The 15,306-nt window shown below is 31.6% G+C and overlaps 1 protein-coding gene across 1 annotated transcript; it reads left to right on the forward strand.

Moving 5' to 3' along the window:
- Positions 1-1,156: 1,156 nt before the first annotated feature.
- LOC123879800 lies at positions 1,157-3,161 on the forward strand. The gene is made up of 3 exons (XM_045927693.1): positions 1,157-1,274; positions 2,001-2,728; positions 3,135-3,161. The coding sequence occupies exons 1-3, from the start codon at positions 1,259-1,261 to the stop codon at positions 3,159-3,161; spliced, it is 771 nt and encodes a 256-aa protein (XP_045783649.1). The 5' UTR covers positions 1,157-1,258.
- Positions 3,162-15,306: the final 12,145 nt, after the last annotated feature.

Raw genomic sequence — 15,306 nt, forward strand, 5'->3', positions numbered from 1 at the left:
ATATAGTTAAATTGTTTTCGTTGAAAAAATCGACCCTGTTAGGTCCTAATATACACGTGTGTTCAATCTGTCAAACTCGACTGTTTTTTGAAGAGAAAACTCGCACAAAATGGTGCTGCGGACAAGGCGCCTACAATGTCCAAAATTTAGAACCCCTTACCGAGGAATTTTATAGCCATACGTCGTTTTTAAATAGACCGCGCGCTTACAATAACTTATTCGCTTTCTCTGCATTAGGCGTTTCTCATGGATACCAGCAACCTAACACCGGAATAACATTTTTAAAAATTCAAGGTCGTATTTATCACAGAGTATTTGATTTAAGTTATTCGGACAGTACTAATCCTATTGGAATGTATGTGCACGACGATAATGAAACTCGCGAACGACAAGCCCAAAATCTAAATCTAGATATGCAAGTGATTCGTTCAATAACAAATTTTATGCACAATGTAAATCCATACATTGAATGTTTCAAACGGTTAAATCGCGAAACATCCGAAAATGCTCACATTATTTTTCAACAAACGTCACGTAGCTCGCATGGAAATATTCTAGGAGATTTGCCGTTAGGCAGGGAAGTGGCCGCCATTATTAGAACAGAAGTAGAACAATTCACTCCTCATTGTATCGCTATTTGGAAAGAAGGCCACCGTAATCCCCACACAGTTGATATTTTACATCCGTGTTATGAAAGTTTTCAATATCCTTTACTGTATCCATATGGTAACCCCGGTTGGTACCCAAATAAATTAGACAACAAAGGCAGTAAGCTGACACAATTAAAGTACATTAGGTGCTTATTACTTTCAGAATCGCGATTTTCGGAATTTAATCGTCTCTCAGAGGAGTGGATTATAGATATGTTTAATAGGATTTCTGATGAACGCTTACGCTATATTAGCAATATGCAGACTAAAAATTCCGATTCTGCTTTAAGATCAGCGCCTCTTCATGAAATTGAAGCATTAAATAATGACGAAACTATTCAAGGCGAAGGTGGTGTTGTCCCTGGAAAAATATATCTCCCGTATAGTTTTACTGGGAGCCCCAGATACATGAAATTAAAGTATCTGGATTCCATCGCTTTAGTGAATAGATTAGGACAACCTTCTTATTTTATTACAATTACTTGTAATCCGAATTGGATTGAAATTAAACAGTCAGTCCCTTCAGGACAAAAAGCTAACCCATTAATTTGTGCCAGAGTTTTTAATTTAAAATTAACACAATTAATTAAAGATATCCGTTCCGGAAAATGGTTCGGAAACTTTGTATATCTCATGTACGTCATTGAGTTTCAGAAAAGAGGCCTACCTCATGCGCATATTTGTTTCCGAGTTGAAGGCGGAGGCCCGGTTCATAATACCGATATTGACAAATTTGTCAGGGCTGATATACCTAATCCGTCTGAAGCCGAAGGGAGGTTGCGCAAAGCTGTACTTGACCACATGATCCACGGTCCTTGTGGCCCTTCTAATAGAACTGATCTTCCTTGTTGGAATGATGAAAAAAAAAATGCTCAAAATTTTTTCCAAAATGTGAAACAAACACTACCTTCTGTGATGATAGAGGCTTCGTCAATTTAAAACGCAATAGTAAAAACGAAGCCGAAATAACATACAGAGGTAGAAAGATTAAAATCAATGATCGGTGGGTAGTTCCATACAACGCCGCCTTACTCCTTAAATACGATTGTCATCTTAATGTCGAAGTGTCAACAGCTACTGCCGTCGTAAAATACTTGTTTAAATATATTACAAAAGGCGCTGATCATTCTCGCGTAGCAGTTGTTTTGGATGAAAATAGAAATGACGAAATTGAAAACTACGTCACGAAAAGATATCTAGGTTCCTGCGAAGCGACGTGGCGTATTTTAGAATTTGATTTGGTTTGCCGCGAACCGAATATAAAACAACTCGCTGTTCATCTGGAAGGGCAACAATACGTTTATTTCAAACCCGGGGCTGAAACGGAAGCTGCAAATAGAACGACGTCAGATTTGATAACATATTTTAATCGACCTGCTGGGTTAAATTTTGACAATTTAACGTACCAAGACTTTTACGAAAAATATATTATTCACGCCACACGTCCCCGAACTAAAAACGTCGAAATTTTAGAAACTTCAAATAACCGGTTCGTAACCCAGCGACAAAGAGGCGAACTCGTGGCGCGATTATTTTTCGTTGCACCAAATAGAGGTGAACAATTTTATTTGCGTCTTTTATTAGCTTCATATCCCTGTCGTAGTTACAGAGACCTTTTAAATTTGGGTGGTCCAGATTGCATGACGTTCCAGGAAGCTGCCAAAACGGTCGGGCTCGCGAACGATGAAGCTGAGTACGAAAAAGCTATGACTGAGGCTTGTGCTTTTTTCACTGGACCGCGTCTGCGTAACTTTTTCGTTCTTTTAGCTGTGAACGGTATTCCAGTCGCGTCTCTCTGGTCAAAATTCCGCGATCAAATCAGTGAAGATTTCATCCATCGTCAACCCGATGATATTGACCGCGCGTATCATTCATGCCTCGTAATAATCGATCGTCTTTTGAGAAGACACGGTACGTGTCTAATCGAGCAGGGTTTGCCAGACGTCGCCGACGAAACGACCGAGTTAGGGCGCGAGCAAACAGAATATAACAGGAATGTTTTGAAAGACTTTGTGAATGATTGGTTACCTAAATTATCACCAGAACAAAATGAAGTATTAGAGTATGTAAATAAACTGGTAACCAATCAAAACTTTCGGGAAAACCATAACAGCGCAATTTTCATTGACGGCCCCGGCGGCACCGGTAAAACCTTACTTTTAAACGTTATTACTGCACATGTTAGGGGTAATTTAAACGGTATTGTTTTATGCACTGCATCGTCGGGTATCGCCGCGCAAAATCATGAAAATGGTACAACCGCACATAGCATGTTCCGGTTTCCTCTAAATCTTGTAGACGATCTTGGGTATTGGAATATTACAAACGGTTCGCAAAGGGCAGAACTAATACTCAATGCGAATCTAATAATTTTTGACGAAGCTCCGATGGCTCACAAATGGCTAATTCATTTATTAGAACGATCTTTACGCGATCTAACAAAAACCGACAAAATTTTTGGCGGAAAAATTATTATTTTTGCAGGTGATTACCGCCAAATTCCACCAGTAGTAGTTGACGCAAAACACAATTCGGACGTTTTCAATGCATCAGTTAAATCATCACCTATTTGGCAAAAATTAAAAACATTCTCTTTGGTAACATCACAAAGATGTAGAGATGACTCCGAATTTTCTGAATTTTTACTAAAATTGGGATCAAATCAATTAACTTCTGTAACTTTGCATACAAACCGAACTGTTGAAAATTTAGTAAATCTCTCAATGATTTCATTTGTTTCTAAATTAGATGATTTGATTGATTTTGTTTATCCAAATGTCATATTATCTGAACCTGATGTTTGCGTTCACAGGGCTATATTATCAACTCATAATGCAAGCGTATACGAAATTAATTCTAAAATATTAGAACTTTTACCTGAAGACCCTTTGCATTTTTACTCGATAGATGAAGTAGTAAGTGACAACGCGGACCAAATCTTTATAGGTGTCGACGCTTTAAACCGAATGCAGCCAAAAGGAATACCGGAACATGATTTAACTTTAAAAGTAGGATGTGTGTGCATGATTATACGAAATTTAAATTTTTCCGATAAATTAGTGAACGGGACCAAAGTCATTGTAGTAAATACGTCTCCTCGCCTAATAACCGTTCGCAAGCCAGGACTATCCGATGATTATTTAATACCAAGAATTATTTTTAAAGCGCCCGTCGAGCCAGGTAGCCCTATCGAAATGTGCCGCCGTCAATTTCCATTACAAGTTTGTTACGCAATGACTATTCACAAATCTCAGGGTCAAACAATATGCCGTGTTGGGGTAGACTTGCGTTCCGATGTTTTCAGTCACGGCCAACTTTACGTCGCTCTTAGCCGCGCTCAACATCGACAAAATATCAAAATACTTGTAAATGAAGAACGCGTTATAAACGGCAACCCGCTCGCAAATAATGTAGTTTATCCGCCGTTATTGTAAATACAGACAGCTTTCTGAAAATTGTTCACCACGTCAGATGGCAAATCAAGAATCATGATTATATTATATTTTTTAAATTTAGTTATAAAATCAAAATCATGTTGAAATAGCAACTATATTGCGCGTTTTTTATATTTTATTTTTTGCATAAGTAGTTAGTTTATAGTTTACATTTACACACATGCACTGTGTTACTATTCACCGAAATGAAATTAAAGATTTGAAATTGAGTCAATTACTGAAGTAAATTACTTTGCTTGTGTATTTATGATCTGTTTGTAAATGATGGACAATATAGTGAGGACAGTACTGAAATTTATCATAGCACATGTTGGGTATGGGAATAACAATATTCGTTAATCTTTGTGTTAAACAATATTATTAATATTTGCAATGCAACTGACTTGTGAACTTCTTTGAATCGGAACTGATGAGGATAGAATTGCTGTAAAGGGATCCGAAAGATGATAGAAGACTGTGTACAGTGTGGATGAGTGATTGTCCAGTGAGAACGCGTAGTCAGTACTTTGCAGGACGCAGCAGACCGGGAAATGAGGAAGATGAGTTAAAGTGACGGGGAACTTACCATTTTTGAACTCAGGATTCGCAAACGCGAATGTGATGTTGTATTCAAGAGTAACTACTTATAGACTTGGAACCGAGAAGTTTATTCCATGTAACTTCGGGGGCCAATAGACAAAGTTATTTCCCACTTTGAATTCTCCCTAATAGACTATTGGCCCATGTCCACAAAAATTATGGGTCATATGAACCACCAGGTGACGTATATAAGACGATATAAGAACATACAATAATAAGATTCAGCACTATGCCGTCTCTTGTAAGCTGTCCGAGTGCTGGTGAGAATTCAAAAATGCCGGTAGAGTGAGTACATTTTGGCCATATTTTTGTTTAGATTTGAAAAAGTACGACTTTGGTTCCAAAACATTATCTAGCACTCAAAAGTACTATTAAAAAAAATGCCGTCAAAAAATTATTGTTCATTTGAATGTTTATCGATAATTATCTTAATTTCATGGTATACTTGATTTTTAAAGCTGTAAATTCATTTGACTCTGTAGAGCAACTTCTTTTTTAACATGATATTGTAAAATACTATTGTTTTATAGTATTGCCCTTCAAAAGAAACTGTTCTAAAAAAAATATAGAGAAATACAAAAACAGTTTTTTTTTTTAAATTATTGCAAAAGTTTAAATATTCATAGATTAATAAAATATAGCAATTTTTTACACTTTTCCCTTGTTTTAAATAGTAGTAAGATAAATTTTGAAAAAAATTATGTCGTACATTTTAATGCAGACAATATCTTTTAGGCTAATGAAAATGACGCTACCATTTTAAGGGTGTAATACTTTATGGCCATCTGATACTGTACGGCATTAACATATTTTTGAAGAAAATAATTGATAATATGATAAAATCATTATAACGTCTAACTGACGTTAAAGGGTGTGTATATAATATCCACAAACCCTACAAACCTTTGGACCAACGAAAATGTATGACATATAAAAAAATATTATTTATGCAGGTATGTATTTTAATACTTTCAAAATAAATTAATTTTATGTTGTTTCAAATCACCCCCCGGACCACGGAAAGAGAGGGGGTTGCAATCCTCGATTTTTCCCCCTTGTCGCATAATTTTTGGACAGCGTTGCAGAATAATAGATTAGAAGCTATATTGAAACAGTATAAAACTAATGCCGTCCAAAATAAAATGCCCAAATTTACCCTGTTAATTGTCAGAAAACCAAAAAAAATTAGCGACTTTGTGGCGCACCATTTTTTTACGGCACTACGAGCTTTCTTATTATTTTTCATAAATCTATCAATAGTAAAAATGCCATACAAAATATATGACCAAAATGTACTCACTCTACCTGCACTTTTGAATTCTCACCAGCACTCAGTTGGACAGCTTACAAGTAACGGCATAGTGCTGAATCTTATTATTTTATGCTCTTATATCGTTCTATATACGTCATCTGATGGTTCATATGACCCATATTTTTTGTGGACATGGGCCAATAGTCTATAAATGTAGCTTTTAGGGAGATAATTTTCAAACCTGTAATTAATTAATACTCATGTTCCTCAATCATAAGCCTCAGTTCAATCTTGCTTTATGCCATCAAAGAAATCACAAAAGTCCGCGAACTCAACCAAAGTAACCTAACGTTAGTTTAAGTTACTTTGGTAAAATTGAATGATCTGTCTTTTCGCTATGATCATAAATAAACTTCAGTAGACAAGTTATTATCTCATAGTTCTAGAAGTCATCTCACCGCTTTTTCCTAAATTTTCCATCAAGTTGACTGTTGCCTTTCATACTTATTTAATTAATTCATCTATCATATGCATCCCACCGATAGATATCACTCTTTTAACCAATTTTTTTCTTTTTTATAATATAATATACAGGCTATAAACAGAACGCTAACAAAAACGCATTATTATAATGCTACCTTAACACAATCCAATACCAATAACCATTTGCCTTATAGTTTTGTTGATTTTGTATTTTTCAAACCCACATTATATAACGACCAAAACTCGAATCAATGTCCCACCTACGACACGGCTTTGACTTCGAGTGACCTATTTACAGAACCTTCATTGATCTCTAGCGTCAGTCAAATGTTTCATTTGTAATGTAAACACACACATTTTAAAAATGAAGGATTTTTAAATTTTTTTTCGTAATTTTTTTATAGTATCTTATTAGTAATCATTGGTACTATCATCTGTCTTCATATTTGCTAGCGTTCTGGTTACACCCTATTTATGCAAATAATAAATAAATTTTAATAAATTGATTGTAATTGTGACATTTTCTATAACATATCTTCTATTATGTATACAATTTATTCAATATGAAATTTATTAAATTTAGAAATTAAAATTACAAATAAATTATTATTGTATGATACTAAATATTAGTTACTAAGACAAAATATAAAATAATGAGAATGCAAGTTCTCATTATTTTATATTCTAAAAAATTATTATTTGTAACATTATTGTGAAAGAAGGCTAATTATCGGTTTTATATTTTCAAATTGTTGACATTATTCCATAAACAATGACCGAATAGTTACCATACGTTGTAAAACCGACAATGAAGTTCTTTTTATTCAGTTGAAGTTTGTTCCATATAACGTTTTGACTGATTAACGTACAAAATAAGGACAAATGTTAATAATAGTAATTACAATTTGTGAAATTATGATACTACTCTTGTATTTTAAACATTTATTCTTTATTAAATGGAAATTTTGCATCAGATACTAAATAGATTAATTTTTCATTGAAATTTTATGTTTAAAAGTAGATTCAATGCTTTCAAAAGACAATAATAACATAATTATTCCATTGCATCAATATGGTTAACGCCAATTGAAGATTTCAACATATTGAAGAATTTGAAAAAACCAACAGTTCATTTATCGTTCTACCAAACGATATAATAAAGATTCAAGCATAGAAAAAAGAAAAAGTGGCTTTCCTCGCTCAACTAGATCTCCTGCAGAGATAGAAGTTGTTAATGCACAAATTCAAAGAAATTCCATAAGTAAGCAGAAATTGTTCACCCTTTTAATAAGAACCACCATAAAAAGGCTATTGATGTTAAACTTGTCAAAGAAAAACATCATTTAAATACGCATTTAATGAACATGAAATATAAAAGAAAATATACCTCGAAATTCGTCTGTATATATATTCATCAGCCCATATAGAAAGCTACAATAAACAATATTATGAAATACCAACAACAGTCAAGAAAGTCAGAAACTGTATTCTACGAAACCATTTTTCATCCTCACTCGTGGTATAAGTGTTGTACTGAGGCTAAACCGAAATATGTTTTTGTAAGAAAGATGTTAAAACGAATGGATCAGCTCCAAGTCTTATCTTACTTTGTATAACTCTTACATCAATAAGAAAATTTTTAATCAAAGCAACAACCTATGTTGATATGAACTTCGTTTGGTGATTGCTATGAACGACTGATCACGCAGGTTGAAGAATCACTCGGATGAAGATCTACGGAAAAAACTTTATTAGCATAAGAATCTATAATTTAGTATAATACTTTTAGAATATGGTTAAGTACTGTAAAAACATGTAAGTTTCAATAATTTAGCAATAAGTATATATCCATATAATATAATACTTATAAATATATATTTTTATTTTTTCAATACAATGAAATGACCCTTACATAAAATTAAGTCAATCGGCATCAAACAATATTTTGTCAATTTCATTGATTTTTATGGACAACTCACGTTTAACCAAAAAATTGAACATACCAAAATTATTTTAACAAAAAAAGAACTGCAGTTTCTTTAGACAGTTTCCCTATATCTCCTTTAATTTTGGATTTCTTCATAATGTCCCAGTTAAAAAAACATACTGTATATTCTGAACTTATGATGTACTAAAAATAAATTTTACGCAATATAATAAAATTTTATGTTCGTTAAAAAGTATTAATAAGTAATTTTAAGATATACATTAATCACATTTTATAATAAAAAATCATTTATGTAAAGCAGGTTTAAAAAAGTCTATATGAACAACAAAAAGAATACTCACAAAAAAAACATAGAAAATGAACAATTAAAAAACACAAAAAAAAAATACTTAAAACCCAAAAAAATACATTCCTTAAAAAAGAAAAAAAAAATATATTAAAAAAACTGATAAAAAAAATTGTGAAAAAAAAAACTCACATAAAACCTGCTACACAAAGAATTCTTTGTATTTAAAAATAATATTATATGTTTCAAAATGTTTTAATTGCAAATTTTTAATAGGATATTAAATTATATTAAATTTTATTTGCTTTCCTTCATACAGTTTTATTAACTTTTATACTGCTCCTATGACTTTAAATGAAGCTATACAATATGAATTACATTTTTGTTTTATAGTAGTACTCTATTATTTTCTTCATTAAAAATAGATTAGATGTAAATACTATCCTATTTACCTTTAAAGCGCGTTACACACGAGGAAAATGCTATAATATTTTATCTTAAGAGGAATATCGCTCTCCATACAAATCGCGAAGAAAATATATATATTATAATATTATCATTTTCGCCATGTGTGATGATTCATTGGAATGCATAGTTATTTTAATACTTTCATATTTTTATATCATGTTTCACTTACTTCTTCTTCACACAGTTTTTTAACTTAAACTACTCCGATGACTTTAAATTAAGTTATATAATGTGAGTTACGTTTTTATTTATTTTATATATATCAGTGTAATAATTAAAAAAAACACCTATTTACCTTTAAAACACATCACACAGGACAAGATATTATAATATTTTACCTTAAAATATATATCACTCACCATACAAATGACGAAGACACAATGCTCTTCTACTTTCTTAATTGAAAATTTCAAAGATGCACCTATTTACCTTTACAACACACCACACACGGGCAAGATATTATAATATTTTACCTTAAAATAAAATATATCTCTCACAATACAAATTACGAAGACACAGTGCTCTTTTATTTTCTTAATTGAAAATTTAAAAGATGCACCTCTTTACCTTTAAAACACATCACACAGGACAAGATATTATAATATTTTACCTTAAAATATATATCACTCACCATACAAATGACGAAGACACAATGCTCTTCTACTTTCTTAATTGAAAATTTCAAAGATGCACCTATTTACCTTTACAACACACCACACACGGGCAAGATATTATAATATTTTACCTTAAAATAAAATATATCTCTCACAATACAAATTACGAAGACACAGTGCTCTTTTATTTTCTTAATTGAAAATTTAAAAGATGCACCTCTTTACCTTTAAAACGCACCACACACAGGCAAGATATTATAATATTTTACCTTAAAATAACTATCTCTCACCATACAAATCACGAAGACACAGTGCTCTTTTATTTTCTTAATTGAAAATTTAAAAGATGCACCTCTTTACCTTAAAACGCACCACACACGGGCAAAATATTATAAAATTTTACCTTAAAATAAAATATATCTCTCACCATACAAATGACGAAGACACAGTGCTCTTCTATTTTCTTAATTGAAAATTTAAAAGATGCACCTCTTTACCTTTAAAACGCACCACACACGGGCAAGATATTATAATATTTTACCTTAAAATAAAATATATCTCTCACCATACAAATTACGATGACACAGTGCTCTTCTATTTTCTTAATTGAAAATTTAAAAGATGCACCTCTTTACCTTTAAAACGCGCCACGCACGGGCAAGATATTATAATATTTTACCTAAAAATAAAATATATCTCTCACCATACAAATTACGAAGACACAGTGCTCTTCTATTTTCTTAATTTAAAAGATGCACCTCTTTACCTTTAAAACGCACCACACACGGGCAAAATATTATAATATTTTACCTTAAAATAAAATATATCTCTCACCATACAAATGACGAAGACACAGTGCTCTTCTATTTTCTTAATTGAAAATTTAAAAGATGCACCTCTTTACCTTTAAAACGCACCACACACAGGCAAGATATTATAATATTTTACCTTAAAATAAATATCTCTCACCATACAAATCACGAAGACACAGTGCTCTTTTATTTTCTTAATTGAAAATTTAAAAGATGCACCTCTTTACCTTAAAACGCACCACACACGGGCAAAATATTATAATATTTTACCTTAAAATAAAATATATCTCTCACCATACAAATGACGAAGACACAGTGCTCTTCTATTTTCTTAATTGAAAATTTAAAAGATGCACCTCTTTACCTTTAAAACGCACCACACACGGGCTAGATATTATAATATTTTACCTTAAAATAAAATATATCTCTCACCATACAAATTACGATGACACAGTGCTCTTTTATTTTCTTAATTGAAAATTTAAAAGATGCACCTCTTTACCTTTAAAACGCACCACGCACGGGCAAGATATTATAATATTTTACCTAAAAATAAAATATATCTCTCACCATACAAATTACGAAGACACAGTGCTCTTCTATTTTCTTAATTGAAAATTTAAAAGATGCACCTCTTTACCTTTAAAACGCACCACACACGGGCAAGATATTATAATATTTTACCTTAAAATAAATAATATCTCTCACCATACAAATTACGAAGACACAGTGCTCTTTTATTTTCTTAATTGAAAATTTAAAAGATGCACCTCTTAACCTTTAAAACGCACCACACACAGGCAAGATATTATAATATTTTACCTTAAAATAAATATCTCTCACCATACAAATGACGAAGACACAGTGCTCTTCTATTTTCTTAATTGAAAATTTAAAAGATGCACCTCTTAACCTTTAAAACGCACCACACACGGACAAAATATTATAATATTTTACCTTAAAATAAAGTATATCTCTCACCATATAAATTGCGATGACACAGTGCTCTTCTATTTTCTTAATTGAAAATTTAAAAGATGCACCTCTTTACCTTTAAAACGCACCACGCACGGGCAAGATATTATAATATTTTACCTAAAAATAAAATATATCTCTCACCATACAAATTACGAAGACACAGTGCTCTTCTATTTTCTTAATTGAAAATTTAAAAGATGCATCTCTTTACCTTCAAAACGCACCACACACAGGCAAGATATTATAATATTTTACCTTAAAATAAATATCTCTCACCATACAAATGACGAAGACACAGTGCTCTTCTATTTTCTTAATTGAAAATTTAAAAGATGCACCTCTTTACCTTTAAAACGCACCACACACAGGCAAGATATTATAATATTTTACCTTAAAATAAATATCTCTCACCATACAAATGACGAAGACACAGTGCTCTTCTATTTTCTTAATTGAAAATTTAAAAGATGCACCTCTTTACCTTTAAAACGCACCACACACGGGCAAGATATTATAATATTTTACCTAAAAATAAAATATATCTCTCACCATACAAATGACGAAGACACAGTGCTCTTCTATTTTCTTAATTGAAAATTTAAAAGATGCACCTCTTTTCCTTTAAAACGCACCACACACAGGCAAGATATTATAATATTTTACCTTAAAATAAAATATATCTCTCACCATACAAATGACGAAGACACAGTGCTCTTCTATTTTCTTAATTGAAAATTTAAAAGATGCACCTCTTTACCTTTAAAACGCACCACACACAGGCAAGATATTATAATATTTTACCTTAAAATAAATATCTCTCACCATACAAATCACGAAGACACAGTGCTCTTTTATTTTCTTAATTGAAAATTTAAAAGATGCACCTCTTTACCTTAAAACGCACCACACACGGGCAAAATATTATAATATTTTACCTTAAAATAAAATATATCTCTCACCATACAAATGACGAAGACACAGTGCTCTTCTACTTTCTTAATTGAAAATTTAAAAGATGCACCTCTTTACCTTTAAAACGCACCACACACGGGCAAGATATTATAATATTTTACCTTAAAATAAAGTATATCTCTCAACATACAAATCACGAAGACACAGTGCTCTTCTATTTTCTTAATTGAAAATTTAAAAGATGCACCTCTTTACCTTTAAAACGCACCACACACGGGCAAGACATTATAATATTTTACCTTAAAATAAAATATATCTCTCACCATACAAATGACGAAGACACAGTGCTCTTCTATTTTCTTAATTGAAAATTTAAAAGATGCACCTCTTTACCTTTAAAACGCACCACACACAGGCAAGATATTATAATATTTTACCTTAAAATAAAATATATCTCTCACCATACAAATGACGAAGACACAGTGCTCTTCTATTTTCTTAATTGAAAATTTAAAAGATGCACCTCTTTACCTTTAAAACGCACCACACACGGGCAAGATATTATAATATTTTACCTTAAAATAAAGTATATCTCTCAACATACAAATCACGAAGACACAGTGCTCTTCTATTTTCTTAATTGAAAATTTAAAAGATGCACCTCTTTACCTTTAAAACGCACCACACACGGGCAAGATATTATAATATTTTACCTTAAAATAAAATATATCTCTCACCATACAAATTACGATGACACAGTGCTCTTCTATTTTCTTAATTGAAAATTTAAAAGATGCACCTCTTTACCTTTAAAACGCTTCACGCACGGGCAAGATATTATAATATTTTACCTTAAAATAAAATATATCTCTCACCATACAAATTACGAAGACACAGTGCTCTTCTATTTTCTTAAATGAAAATTTAAAAGATGCACCTTTTTACTTTTAAAACGCACCACACACGGGCAAAATATTATCATATTTTACTTTAAAATAAATATCTCTCACCATACAAATGACGAAGACACAGTGCTCTTCTATTTTCTTAATTGAAAATTTAAAAGATGCACCTCTTTACCTTACGCACCACACACGGGCAAGATATTATAATATTTTACCTTAAAATAAAATATATCTCTCACCATACAAATTACGAAGACACAGTGCTTTTCTATTTTCTTAATTGAAAATTTAAAAGATGCACCTCTTTACTTTTAAAACGCACCACACACGGGCAAGATATTATAATATTTTACCTTAAAATAAAATATATCTCTCACCATACAAATGACGAAGACACAGTGCTCTTCTATTTTCTTAATTGAAAATTTAAAAGATGCACCTCTTTACCTTTAAAACGTACCACACACAGGCAAAATATTATAATATTTTACCTTAAAATAAATATCTCTCACCATACAAATGACGAAGACACAGTGCTCTTCTATTTTCTTAATTGAAAATTTAAAAGATGCACCTCTTTACCTTTAAAACGCACCACACACAGGCAAGATATTATAATATTTTACCTTAAAATAAAATATATCTCTCACCATACAAATGACGAAGACACAGTGCTCTTCTATTTTCTTAATTGAAAATTTAAAAGATGCACCTCTTTACCTTACGCACCACACACGGGCAAGATATTATAATATTTTACCTTAAAATAAAATATATCTCTCACCATACAAATTACGAAGACACAGTGCTTTTCTATTTTCTTAATTGAAAATTTAAAAGATGCACCTCTTTACTTTTAAAACGCACCACACACGGGCAAGATATTATAATATTTTACCTTAAAATAAAATATATCTCTCATCATACAAATTACGAAGACACAGTGCTCTTTTATTTTCTTAATTGAAAATTTAAAAGATGCACCTCCTTACCCTTAAAACGCACCACACACAGGCAAGATATTATAATGTTTTACCTTAAAATAAATATCTCTCACCATACAAATGACGAAGACACAGTGCTCTCTTATTTTCTTAATTGAAAATTTAAAAGATGCACCTCTTTACCTTTAAAACGCACCACACACGGGCAAGATATTATAATATTTTACCTTAAAATAAAGTATATCTCTCACCGTACAAATTACGAAGACACAGTGCTCTTCTATTTTCTTAATTGAAAATTTAAAAGATGCACCTCTTTACCTTTAAAACGCACCACACGCGGGCAAGATATTATAATATTTTACCTTAAAATAAATATCTCTCACCATACAAATGACGAAGACACAGTGCTCTTCTATTTTCTTAATTGAAAATTTAAAAGATGCACCTCTTAACCTTTAAAACGCACCACACACGGACAAAATATTATAATATTTTACCTTAAAATAAAGTATATCTCTCACCATATAAATTACGAAGACACAGTGCTCTTCTATTTTCTTAATTGAAAATTTAAAAGATGCACCTCTTAACCTTTAAAACGCACCACACACGGGCAAGATATTATAATATTTTACCTTAAAATAAAGTATATCTCTCACCATACAAATTACGAAGACACAGTGCTCTTCTATTTTCTTAATTGAAAATTTAAAAGATGCACCTCTTTACCTTTAAAACGCACCACACACAGGCAAGATATTATAATATTTTACCTTAAAATAAATATCTCTCACCATACAAATGACGAAGACACAGTGCTCTTCTATTTTCTTAATTGAAAATTTAAAAGATGCACCTCTTAACCTTTAAAACGCACCACACACGGGCAAGATATTATAATATTTTACCTTAAAATAAAGTATATCTCTCACCATAGTAATGACGAAGACACAGTGCTCTTCTATTTTCTTAATTGAAAATTTAAAAGATGCACCTCTTAACCTTTAAAACGCACCA

Source organism: Maniola jurtina, chromosome W (genome assembly GCF_905333055.1).
Source record: "Maniola jurtina chromosome W, ilManJurt1.1, whole genome shotgun sequence".
Classification (NCBI taxonomy): Eukaryota; Metazoa; Arthropoda; class Insecta; order Lepidoptera; family Nymphalidae; genus Maniola; species Maniola jurtina.

Excerpts from the sequence above, each read along its gene's own strand:
- LOC123879800 (XM_045927693.1), top strand. Across the intron at positions 2,729-3,134 it reads TAGAGTATGTAAATAAACTG|GTGATTACCGCCAAATTCCA; the intron begins GTAACCAATCAA and ends TTATTTTTGCAG.